This window comes from Elephantulus edwardii, unplaced genomic scaffold (genome assembly GCF_000299155.1).
Source record: "Elephantulus edwardii isolate Elephantulus edwardi_28Jun2011 unplaced genomic scaffold, EleEdw1.0 scaffold00044, whole genome shotgun sequence".
Classification (NCBI taxonomy): Eukaryota; Metazoa; Chordata; class Mammalia; order Macroscelidea; family Macroscelididae; genus Elephantulus; species Elephantulus edwardii.
Genome location: NW_006399794.1, coordinates 14,450,596 through 14,463,090, shown reverse-complemented (window position 1 = coordinate 14,463,090; position 12,495 = coordinate 14,450,596). Strand labels below are relative to the sequence as shown.

The 12,495-nt window shown below is 48.9% G+C and overlaps 1 protein-coding gene across 1 annotated transcript in view; it reads left to right on the top strand.

Annotated features, from left to right (window-relative positions):
* Positions 1 to 416: 416 nt before the first annotated feature.
* Positions 417 to 12,495, top strand: part of STARD10 (StAR-related lipid transfer (START) domain containing 10) — a 28,462-nt gene continuing 16,383 nt past the window's right edge. The window contains exon 1 of the mRNA XM_006885554.1: positions 417 to 732. Coding sequence (XP_006885616.1) covers positions 526 to 732 — 207 coding nt within the window. The 5' untranslated portion in view covers positions 417 to 525. The remainder of the gene's footprint in view (positions 733 to 12,495) is intronic.

Genomic DNA, 12,495 nt, shown 5'->3' with positions numbered 1-12,495 from the left:
CGGCGGCGCACGCCACCCGCGCCTGGACCCGGCGGAGCAGCAGCGGGCACAGGTGAGCGGCCCGCGCCCCACCCCGCCCCCACCACTCCCTGGGTGCACAGTTCCGGCGCGGCTGCCGACTTAGTTGGGCCAATCAGCCACCACTGCACAAGCCCCCTCCGGGCTGTCACCTCCGTCCTCACCTTCACTTAGGGTCTTAACAGATGCGCATGGGTTCCTTGCACTCTGTACACAGCCCCCCCCATCAACCCCGGAAGGTCTGGGGAATGGCGTTGGTGACTGTCCCGTGCCTGCCTGCCTTAGCCGGGGGCTAGTCTCTGCTTATCTCTAACTCTTCCTCTGCCTGCCTAGGACCCCAGGAAGCCGCACCCGTGCCCCAGCGCACTGACTGGGTCCCCAAACCGGTCTTGCAGGTCCCAGGAAGGTGGCGTCAGCATCTGCAGCCGCGTCGACGTTATTGGATCCTCCGCGGAGAACCCGGAGAACCCAGCTAGGACCGGGGCCCAGGGCCTCCCCACTCGCTCTATGGAGAAACCAGCAGCTTCCATAGAGCCCCAAGGGCAACGACCAGTCCTGGGTCGTGACAGCGTCCAGGTACCAGACGACCAGGACTTCCGCAGCTTTCGGTCAGAGTGTGAAGCCGAAGTGGGCTGGAACCTGACCTACAGCAAGGCTGGTGTGTCCGTGTGGGTGCAGGCTGTGGAAATGGACCGGACACTGCACAAGATCAAGGTAGGGTTGCCCTGCCAGGGTTACTGCCCCCACTGCACCCATACTGCCTCTGACACTGCCTCAGACACAGACACCTGGATGTGCATCAGGGCCTAGAGAGAGCCTCCTGCCAGGGGAGGCACAGCTTCCCAGGCCAAGCCCCTAGGACACAAACGGGCCAGAGACCCAGGGAAGGAATGTGACTGGCTCTGGTTCATTCATCCAGTGTTAGACCAGGGAACAAGCCTTAACTCCACTCTCTCCTTAGGTGGGCTGCTTCCAGGCCCATTTAGGAGAGTAGGCTCCCTCTGGGATCCCTCTACTCCATAGATCTTCATCCAGTCCCTGACCTGAGTCACTCCAGATGTGAGTCTCCTACTGAGCTCTTCTGTCCTCAACTCCCAGATCTTCCAGCCTGAGCTGGGTTTCTGTCTCTGTTCTCTGTGATCTTGGGTGCCAAAGGCCTGAATCCTCCCTGCCTCATGCCCTCCTCCTCCCACTTTCCTCCTTGGCTATTCCCTGAGTTTTCTGCAAGGACTCATATTGTGATTGACAGATTCCAAAGGCAAAACTTTGATGTCCTTGCCTTACTCAGGGCCATTCCAGGGTGAATTGGAGGAAGAAGGGGCCTGAGGTCATGGAAGCCATCACAGATGGCTGATGCAGACACATTAGCTCCCTCAACAGTCAGTCCCCTACCTTGGTCACAATCCTACAGTTCTCCTGTTTCTCCTTGCTTTGAGGGGTTTGAGTCCCAGACACACTTCCTCTGGAAATCAGGATGGTGTAGTAATGTTGGAGACTGCTCTAGCAATTGCAAGAGCTGCCTTCAGCACAACCAGCATTTCTGTGAGTGTCCCATTTTGAAAGTGGTCTGGTCTTCCCTCCGTTGGCTCTTGGTAGAGGAATAGGCTGTCTCTGCTCTTTGCTTTCCTTTCTTTTGCCTCCTTCTCTATGCACGTGGAAGGAATACATTCTAATAGCAAAGGAGGCAGAGTGCTGGACTTAGAAGCCTTTGGGTATGGATGGACTGGAGGAGGAAAGGGCCTTTCTTGTCTGGGATGTGGTTTCAAGAGAGCTGGGTTGTTTTAGCCTCAAGCTATCTGACCTTTCCCCTCTAATTTTGCATCTTTCTTTATCACTCTTAGTGTTTTACTGCTTTATTCATCTGTCTCATGTGACCTTCTGGCCTGTTCTTTTTCTATTTTTTCTTCACTAAGATTCTATCTCTAGTCTGGCCATTTGACTGTCTCTGTATCCAGGTATCTGTGTGTGTCTCCCTATCTTGGAGACTCTGTCCTAGTTCCTCTTTCTGCGCAGGTCTGAGAATCCTGTAAATCCCATACTACCTAAGACTGAAGAGAGTGTTCTCCCAAGAGTTTGACCCTTGTCTGAGTCTGAGGAGCAAGCAAGGAAAAAGCAGTTGGTATGTCCCTAAAGGCAGGGACAGGTTTTTATCCCTTTTTGCATCCCCAGTATCAAACACAAAATTGAAGAGTCGTGTTGGATGAATGAATGAGGAAAGGAACAAATGAATGCAACAAGGCTGGGACCTGGAAAAAATTTCAGACTGGCAGTGCACAGTGAAGTGGAGAAGCAAAAGTTTTTCCATTAAACTGGCTCTCAGAAAGAGGGGAGGGAAAGGTCTGACCAGGTTCAGTACCCCCACCCTCTGTGTCAACAGGGCAGAACTACCTTCTCCATCTGCCTTGGTTAATAAATAAACCAGTCCAACCGAGAACTGAAGTTGGTGGGTCTGGGGGCCACAACAGACCCCCTTGTGGACAGATTGGGTAGTCTTCCCTGGGGCAAGGGGGACCTGAAAAACTGAGGTGTTGTAAGAATGTGGGCAAGACATACTCTTCCTAGCAGCCAGGACCCCAGCCTTTCTTTCTTCTCTAACTGAGCAGAGGTTTAAAAGCCCTTTTGCAATCCCTGTTTCATGAACCCCTCCCCCACTCCTGAGGTACATGTGAAGATAGAGACGTTCAGAAATGGGCAGGGACCAGCCCTGGTCACTCTGCAGAGTCCCAGCAGATGTAGGCCTAAAATCCAGATCACCAACCTCATAGCCTACTCTTTTCTGTTTTAATTATCTCCATATTGCTTCCTTCTAACTCTGCCCTCTGCAATGGAGGGAGGGTTGGAAACAGGAGGTAAACAGAGAGCTGGCTCAAAGAAGAGGTTATAGCATCTCAATGGGGCTGGGCTGGCCCTGCATTTTGACCAGCAGTCTGGGAGATAGTAAGTAGAGGTCTCTGATCTTTCCATCCCCAAGATTTTAGGGGTTTTATGTTCTATGCAGCTGATTGCATTTCTGATAAGAAGAACCCCTTTTCTGAGCTAAACATTTTTATCTGTCTACTGTTTACTCATGCAAGTTCTGGCAATAGTAAGCTTGTATTCATGTGACAAAGAAAGAAACAGATTTATAGAATTAATGCCATTTGCCTAAGGTCATGTAGCAGCTAGGTAGGAGCAGAACTCAAAAGCCAGTTGACTTCAGAGCCCCTCCCCTCTCTGCCTGGGACCACATCATTAGTCAACATTACAGCATCATAGCTCATCAATAACTCTTTGAAGGACACGGTGTTCTCAGCTCATCCTTTGAGAGATGAGAAAACCCAGAAAGGGGAGTGGCTTGACAAGGTCATTTGGCAGGTCTGAAGCCCGAGTTCCGAGTTCCGGTGGTGATTGGGCCACTCCAGGAGGCTGGGACTCAACTGCAGTTATTTGCTGAGCTTCTGCCACCCACCCCAGCCTTTCCTGCCCTAGTCTGTTCCTGGCCTGCCCACTGATCTGAGAGAGCCAGCTGCCCCCTCCACGTGCCCTGTGCACTTGGTCCCAAGAGTAAGGGGTGGAGTCCCACCTACATATTTACTGGTTCACTTCCTTTCCCCAGATATGCCATCTTCTCCCTGCCCCTAGGTCCGTCCAGAGGTCCCTGGAAGTCACTGTGGCTCCAGGCCCAGAAGTCAAAGCCAGGACTGAGGGAAGGGATTGTTGAAGGCCATTTCCACCTATTCCCTCCCTTTTGGCCTCCATCCTGGCCTGGCCCCAGGCCTACACTGTGCCCTGGATACTGAATATAAAGCAGATACCACCTCTTGCTGAAAATGAATCCTGGGTGTAAGGCCAGAGGGTAGCTTGGAATCCAGCTCTCTCAATGCCCTGGCCAGCCTTCCTTTCAACTTCTGTGGTGGCATGAGAAAAGGGAAACCAGGAGGTCATATGGGAAAGAGACTAGGGTTCAGTCCTGACTGTGGGATCTTCTTAGGGTATGAACCAACCATACCCTGCTGAATGATTTATCTGTATTATTGGGCCTCCCTGGCTCTTTGAGTCTCTGAACTCACTAGCTGCTCTAAGGCCCATGAGAAGGAGATGAAGAGTTGAAGAGATAGACACCAAACATTAGAGGGCCTGCGCAGCCCTGGACTAGGTACTCATGTACTTAACTCTCATGCCACTGCATGTCCACCCTATTTGGCCAGCTGTATGAGAAGCAGAAGAATAAGGCTGGACACTCCTCAGAGACTCTCAGATCCTGGTGGAGAGATGTGTTTTAGGTCATCCCCAGTCAGTGCCTCTTGCATAGGGCAGATCTTTTCCAGCAGCCAGTAGAAGTAGAGCTGGGATCTAATGTAAACCTGACTTTATAGTCAGACTGGACCAGGCTGACAGAGACCTTTAGGATCTTGAAAGCTAGAGCAGGCTTGGAGGTCTTTTTAGTGAATGTGGCTGAGAACCCAAGGTTCCTCTTGCCACAGGAAGCTGGGCAGGGGGAACCTGTCTCCTTTGATTTCCTGTCTTGCACTCCTCCCCTTCCCCTTTAGAGAAAGCTCCTGTGATATCTCCCTTCTCTACTGTACTGTCCACCTTCTCCCACACCACTGGCTACCTGAGTTCTAAGTCTATGGAGTACAGAGGTAAAGGCAGGCACAGGAGGACCATGTTTGGATTGTGTATCAAGTGCTAGGTATTTTTGTTATGTCCTCTCATAACCATCCCAGGATAGGCCTTATTAGATCCATTGAACAGTGTAGCAACTGAGGCTTAGAGCCAGAATTTACTTTGGCAAAGACAGACAGCTAGAAAGTGACCGAGGCAGAGTTAGAACTCAGATTCTTGAGTCTCTGAGGCTGAGCTTTCTACACCCCCTTGGTTATTAGATTATTAGGTCCATTCTGCACAAGAACTGAGTAACTCACATATTACCTCACTTTTGTGCTGCACCTCTGTGTGCTGTATCATTGTGAAAGGGCAGCCTGGAGGACACCCAGCTGGGCAAGAGCCCAGCCTTCACTGTATGACCTTGGGGGTCACTTCACCTCTCTGAGTCAGTCTTATCTGTGGTGGCAGGGTTGGGAGTTAATCTGGTTTTAGGGCTTTAGATTTAGGTAAATTCAGATCAAGCCTGGCCTTTGTCTCCTTTGTGTTCATTTCTCCCATCTCTACAGGAAATTGTTGGGCAGGTGGTTTATAGAGACCAACTTCATCTTAGGCTAGAAGTTGGGCGTGGGTCCTTTGAACTCCTGGACACAGTGAATAAAGACAGATGACCAAGGCCTTGCCAGCCTGTGCCACCAGAGAGGTCCCCACACGGGGGTCCTGAACTCAAGGCTAAACTTACTGACTCAGCTCTAACTTGGCATGGGGCAACAGTGGTTCCAGCACTTCTTTAGGAAACCAGGCTCCACAGAGAACATGCTAGTCAGTCTCTCTCAGAGTCTCAGTGAGAGGCGGGGCAGAGGCAGACACTTGCCCCCAGACTCATATCCAAAGGGACACCAGAGGTGCATAGAATGACATTCCAAGGTACACAGAAAGAAATTCTGAGGTGACACAAATAGAAAAGTCACTTGACTGAGGTAGCCAGACAAGAGAAAGGTGAGTGTTTCTGCTGACAATCTTCCATCTTGGAATTTGGGGAGGAAGGGCATAACTTAGAGATTGCACCTGAGCACTCACTCTGGAGGAGGGACATATTTTAGAGATAGGCATTGAGCTCTTGTTACCTTGTTACCTGGCTCAACTCCTGCATGATCTAGACCTTCTGAATGGGAAAGGCTAGAGATGGCTGGAGGTTTTAAGTCTTAAGGAAGACCTCCTAGAGGAGACGTGTGGGTTGAATATAGAGGAGAGAAAACAGGGTTCAGCTGTGTGACCCTGGGCAGGTTGCTGCTCCACAAAGACTTCAACTTGCCCATCTGTCAAATGTGGATAGGAGGGCAGTCCTGCCTGCTTCCAGGTTCATCAGCCATTCATTTGTTCATTATGTGACTATTTACTTTCTGCACGGGAGGATGAGGACAGAGAAACAATAAAACTTCTCATTGGGTGCTGTTAGGGCCTTGCCATAGGAGCTGTAGGAATCAAGAGGAGCCAGTGTTGGGGATCAGGGAGGACCACACAGGTAATCGTTTTGGGACTGGGTCGTGAATGATGTGCATACATTTGATAGTCAGCATCAGCATCATTCCAGAGGAGCAGAGACTAGAGAAGGGATAGTGTGTTTGGAGAACTGTAGATGGTTCAGTATGAGACCTGGAACGAAAGGAACCAGGAATGATTAGAGAGAGAACCAAGGCCCTGAGGCATATATCTTGGAGACTCTGGGTGCAAGTGGGGAGCTTTAGAGAAGGTCGGTAGGAGGCTGCTGCTGTGCTTATCTGGGCAGAGATGCAGAGACCTGCACAGAAGCAGGGATGGTTGTGAATATGGTTTAAGGATCATATTTAGATTTCGGAGGATAATGGATGGACATAATGGTTACAGTGTAAACCATTGCAATGTGCATACTGTGAGGTGATGTGCAGGCTAGGGTGCAAGACCACATGGCTATGCAACCTTCTTGACCCATGCCATATGGGTGAGAAACTTCTGTGTGAGCAAATAGGGTGGGGGTGCCTCCAGTCTGTGTCCCCTCCTGGGACTGGATGTGCTCTCAACCCCCTGACTGGCTCTGTGCCCTCCATGCCCAGCTCCCCAGGCTTCAGCCTTTAAACTTTAACGAGACCTAGCTCAGTTTCCAGCCGAGAGTCTTTAAAGTTTCAAGAGATGAGAGAAAGGAAGGAGTCCGGGAGACAGATGGGTTTTCTTTCCTCCCTTGTGTCCCCGCACCTGGCTGGGCTTCTTGGAGCCAGGGCCATGGGTGCCTTGACCCTAGAGGCCTGGTGCACTGCTGGGGTCTGGGACCTTGGCCAAGACACTCCAGCCTCTTATAAGAAACAGATTGGCTATAGATCTGGGCACTAATTTGTCACTAAGCATAGACTGGGACAAAAACCCTGCTCAGCCCTGATGCCATACCCGTCCCTCTGACCTGGGCAGAGAAGCACACTCAGGTTGGGGAGAAGCAGAAGCATAGGCAGTGGAAGAAAGTGGCAGGCCTTGAACATAGTGGTGGATTCCGTATCAAAGAAGGGCTCTTCTCACCTGTCTTACAGCCTGAGGTTCAGTTATTCTCTTGAGACTTCAGTCTAACAATTCTTTGCTTCTTAGCATGGCTCCCTGAAGGCAGATACTAGCCCACCTGATGTCTCTCCAGAATCCTTATGTCCTGAGGTCGGTGAGCAATGCCTGCACATGTACACATTTCTCAACCCCCTATGTGATATGAGGAGTGATCTGTCTCCCCATACATGCTGTCTGGGCCCTCTATATGCCTCTCAATACCCTAAATTTCCCTTCATCATGCTTTGGTTTCCCTCCTCTGTCTTTGGTCCCTTCTAGCAAGCTTGGACCTAGTACTAGGCCAGGGAGGTGTCTAGAGGCAGAGGCCTGACAGGCAGAGGGGTTGGAGTTTGTTTTTTTAAATTATTTTTTATTTATACTAGTTTATTTACAAAATTCACATACATTGTTTTTCAGACCAGATTCTTCCAATTTCCCTCACTCTCCACCCATCAAACTGTACAACCCCGTAATTAATTGCACACCCCCCTCACCCCCTGGCACAGCCTTACTCCTCTGCTTCCACCCTCCCTTCCCCTTGAATCCTTATACTCATTCTACAATAATGGTTTTATACAATATTTGTCCTTGTGGGACTAATTTATTTCACCCAGCATAATTCTCACCAGTCCCTCCCAAGTTAGGTATTAATTTACAAAATCAATGTTTCTGCATGCTGCATAGTATTCCATTGTGTGAACATACTGTAATTTGTCAGTCCATTCGATTGTGAGACGGGGTTGGAGTTTTCTTGCGTCTCCACCATTCTTTTAGCTATTTATTCACTCAGCACTTTTTTGTTGAACACATACTATGTACCAAGTATCATGTTATCTCTGGGAATGGAGTGACAAACCAGACAGATCAGGACTCTGTTGTCATGAGTTTTACAATACTGAGGAGCAGACAAGCAAAACAGAAGCAAACAAAATAACTCAATAAGATACCAGATGGTGGGTTGTGTGTTGAGGACAGAGTGATGTGATGGCAGTGGCAGATTGTCTATCTGGTCCTTCTGCTTGTGGAACTGGGTTGTGAGTGACTGTGTGAAATGACCGTTAGTTAGGCAGACAGTGAGTAACTCTAGCGCAGACATCTAGCACTCATGCAGTTAAGCACCTGGCAAGGCTCAGTAAACCCATGTTGAGTGTATGTGTGGGTCCTGCGGTTGCATGTTTGTGCCTCCAAGTGTGGGACTGTCTGTGTTTCTGTGCCTGGCATTACTCTGTGTGTGTGTGAGTCACACCCCCTCACTGCAGAAGCAGAGCTGTCCCTGATCCAATTATGTCTCTTCAGCTGTCTCTGGGTGGCTCTCGCCTCCTGGCTCAGCCATGGTTTGCCTCCTGCTTAATCCAAAACCTCTGCCCTTGTTCTAGGTTTTTCTCAAGGTTTACCCTTTGGGAGTGTGTTTTCAAAATATGTCTTTGTTCACCTCTACAGTTGTTACTACCTCTGTCTTTGTGTCTTTACTTTCCCTTTTCCTCAGTTTGTTTCCAGTTATTTATTTATTTAGTAGACCCTTTTCATGGCTCCCACCTGCTCTGCTAGCCACTATGCTATGGTTCTGGAGACTGATCAGACCCAGGCCCTGTTCTCATTTGACTCAAAGCATGGCCAGAAAACAGATGGAGACAGTGGCAGCCCCTTGTGAAAAGTATTATCTGAGGCAAGTTCAAACTCATGGTGAAGGAGCCAGTGACTGATAGCATGGGGGCGGGAAGTAAGATAGTAAGAAGAAGGGGCTTCATTTGAAAGTGGGTAGACTGTGGGCCTGTGGGGTAGGGGTGGGGGTGCACAGCAGAAGACAAGCAGCAAGCTAAGAAGGTTTTTAGTGAGTCTCTCGGTAAAGCTGGCTTTCCAGGACATGAACAGGGCAAGGGCGAGGAATGAGGAAGCCAAAGAGGCAGAACCTGAGGGAAGAGGATATTTGAGGTTTGGATTTTATCCTGAAGGCAGAGAAAGAGACAACAGAGACTTTCTAGTTGGATAGTGCCGTGATCCGCTCTGTTTTTTTAGAAAGCTGGTTGCAGGAGCAGATTGGTCTGGGAGCCAGGAAAGCAGAGACAAAGTAGCTGCTGAAGTCAGTCGTACAAGCAAGTATGGTGGAGCCTGCTGGGGTTGGTAAAGAGAAGCTGCTGGCAAAGACATGACCAAGTCGAATGCTCAGGGCAGAGTTAGCGGCATAGACTGAATAGAATGTGAGAATTAGGGATAAGTACAAAGAAGTTGCACCCAGGTTCCAGGTTTAAGAGAGAAAGAGAGAAGATAGAACACTGAGGGGAGATAGTACAACAATATTAGATATGCTGAATATCAGAGACCTGTGGGCTATGGAGAAGATGATGTTCAGTAGAAGCTTGGAATGTACACGTGCACTTACTTTGGGGGGCATGGGACCACTGGTGGTGATTATCTGCTTTGGCTTTCTATCTCTTGGTATCTGTGTGTCCGATTTGGCCTTGTCTACTTGTCTCCCCTACCTCCCTTTCTGGCCCTTTCTGCTGTCTGTGTCTCACTGTTCCCCCAGATCACAGCCAAATGACAGGAGTTACAGACCAAGAGGTCAGCTTCTGAGATGTTAGGACAGAACATTCATCATTGCTGCAGAGCTGGGGCTACTGCTGTGGAGCCTGGAGTGGGCAGAGGGGTCCAGCGAGGCCAGAGATGAGAGGAAAAAGGAGGAGGAAGGAGGCAGTGCTGGGCTGAGTCACTCAGTCCTGGATGGAGACCAGCAGGGCAGAGCCCAGCAGTATCTGCTCAGGGAAGGAGCTCTTAGCAGGGGAGAGGAGGTAACACCTCTATTCTCCACCAGTTTCAGAGGACCCAAGCTAAGGGAGAAGACATGGGTTGGGGAGAACTGCTGCCAGATTCTCATCTCTGCAGAGAAGAGGGGATGTGGGATTTGTCTGACTATTTTGCACGTGGCATATTGAAGTCCAAAGATGGAGGCCCTATGTTGGTTATCCCCTCCATGTGCTCTCTGGTTTCTTCCAGGTCCCTCTGCCCCAGGCAGGTGGTAGTTGAGAGACCATTCAGATAGCTCCAACATCTGTTGCCATTCTTCTAACATCCCCAACAGCTCCTAGGCCTCATGAACCTTCCGTCAGTGCATGTTTCTTGGGGCTCCAGGTTGGTCCTCCTATCTCACTTTTCTGAGCCATTGTTTGCAAATCTTTCCAGTATGATTTTCCTTCCTCCCATGTGCTCAAGAGGATGGCATTAGGTGAACTTGCAGAGCTCCTAGCATAGAGCGCACAGAGCTGGCATGCAATTAGCATTTACTGAATGGATGAATGAATGAGCACAATTCGAGGCTCCCAAGGGACAGCTCCATTTCCTTCCACCTCCATCCTTATTCACTTGGGTTACCTCATGGAACTACATGAGCCTTTTCCTTCTGCCAACAAGCCCAGGCTGTTTCTAGTGCCCGGGCTCATGCCATCACCTCTGCCAGGAGCTCCTGCCCCTCCTTTTCACTCGAGTGCCACCTGCTTTTCTATTCTTCCATTAAGACACTGAGTAGTCACCCCTCCCTGTACTCAAATCTCTGGCTTCCCTTCATCCTTACCCTGACTAACTGTAGTTGTAATTGCCTGTGTCCTGGGTCCCCAGCTTGGAGGATTCTTGAATATGGGAGGGTGCTGGATCCCCTCTGGCTTCTACACTCCACAATGTACTGATTTCTAAGAGGAGAGCCATAGTGTGAGCACTGCTAGATGATGCTGAGAACTGCTAAGTTGTGCATCAGCATGGCAACCTCGAGCCCCAGCTCAGCTGATTCTAGGCTTCAGTGTCCAACTACCAAGATCCTCAGGGCTCTGGGCAACACTTTTAGGAGGGAAAATACTTTTATAAACTGTATTACACCAATAGTAAGAAGAAATGAAAAAATGAACTTCCCAGAGCCCAAATTTTCCTGGCTGAACCGTTTTCCTGGTTTTCTCTAGCCCTTAGTGAGGGGTATCGATAACATACACTTCATTTAAACCACAGACGGATCCCTGATGATGCAGTGGCTAAAGCTCTTGGCTGCTGACCATAAGGTTCAAACTCATCAGCTGTGCCTTGGGAGAAAGATAAGGCAGGCAGTCTGCTTCCATAAAGATTGTGACTTTAATGGGGAGCTCTGGTGGCCTAGTGGCAAGAAGCTGCACTGCAATCCCAGAGAAACACGGTTCGAATCCACCAGATGCTCTGCCAGAGAAGGAGGCGCAATATCCTCCTGTACCAGTCAGATCTGATTTGACGGTACACGCACACAAAATAATTAAAAAAAAAAAGATTGTGACTTTAGAGACCCTTTTGGGCAGTTCTGTCAGTCCTGTGTGCTCACTCTGAGTCAGAATCTACTCAAGGGCTGTGGGTAGGTTAAGCCGGTGCACAGGTGCAACTTTGTATCCTGTTTCGTTCATTTAACTTTGCATATTCTTCGGAATATAAGGAACTTCTGTTCCTTATATTGCTAGGAATTATTAAGACAAGAACATTTCCAGCAATTGCTCTATGCCAGGTCTGATGCTGGATTCCCTAGATTCCAAGCTGGCTCAGCCGCTACCCTGGCCCTCAGGGAGCCCGCAGTGCTTAGTGTCTGTAGAATAATCATTATGTGTCATTCTCAACTGGAATGGTCTTTGCTGCTGGTGGTATTCCATGTTGTCTTCCAATATGCTTCGCTAACTTCAGATGCAGTAATAAAATCACGAGCTTTGTAACAACAAAGTTTTTCTTATTTCCTATTTTTTCCTGAGTATAAATGTCTAGTTCTGGGATTCTAGGAACCAAGCCCAAAGATTGATTGTGATGATGATTCTTAAAAATATTTGCCTAACTGCCTCCCAGAATAGCAGAACCCGGTTTTTGCTGCCACTATTGAGCAGTTTTAGCTTTATAAGCAATGGGGAAATGTATTTATTTTTGGTAATTTACTAAGTATAAATTGGCACCTCATATAATATTAACTTACTTCTCTTAGATTATCAAGACTAAGAAGTAACCAAATCTTCCCCAAACCTGTCTCTTGGTATTTCTGAGACTGCTCCTTCATGCTCCATCTTCTAAGAGGCTAATGCAGCAGTGACAATCATTCTTAAGTGTCATGGAGATTTACAGGGTCCAGGAGGTTTTCAGGAGTCCCTGGATGGTACAAATGGTTTAGCACTCAACTACTAACTGAAAGGTTGGCAGTTTGAACACACGCTGAGGCTCCTGAGAAGACACACTTGGTAATCTGCTTCTGAAATGTGCATCCTTGAAAACCATGTGAAGCAGTTCTACGAAAACTAGGAGGCTTTTACAACCTCGCCCGCTTTCCCCTCCAGAATTTGACTG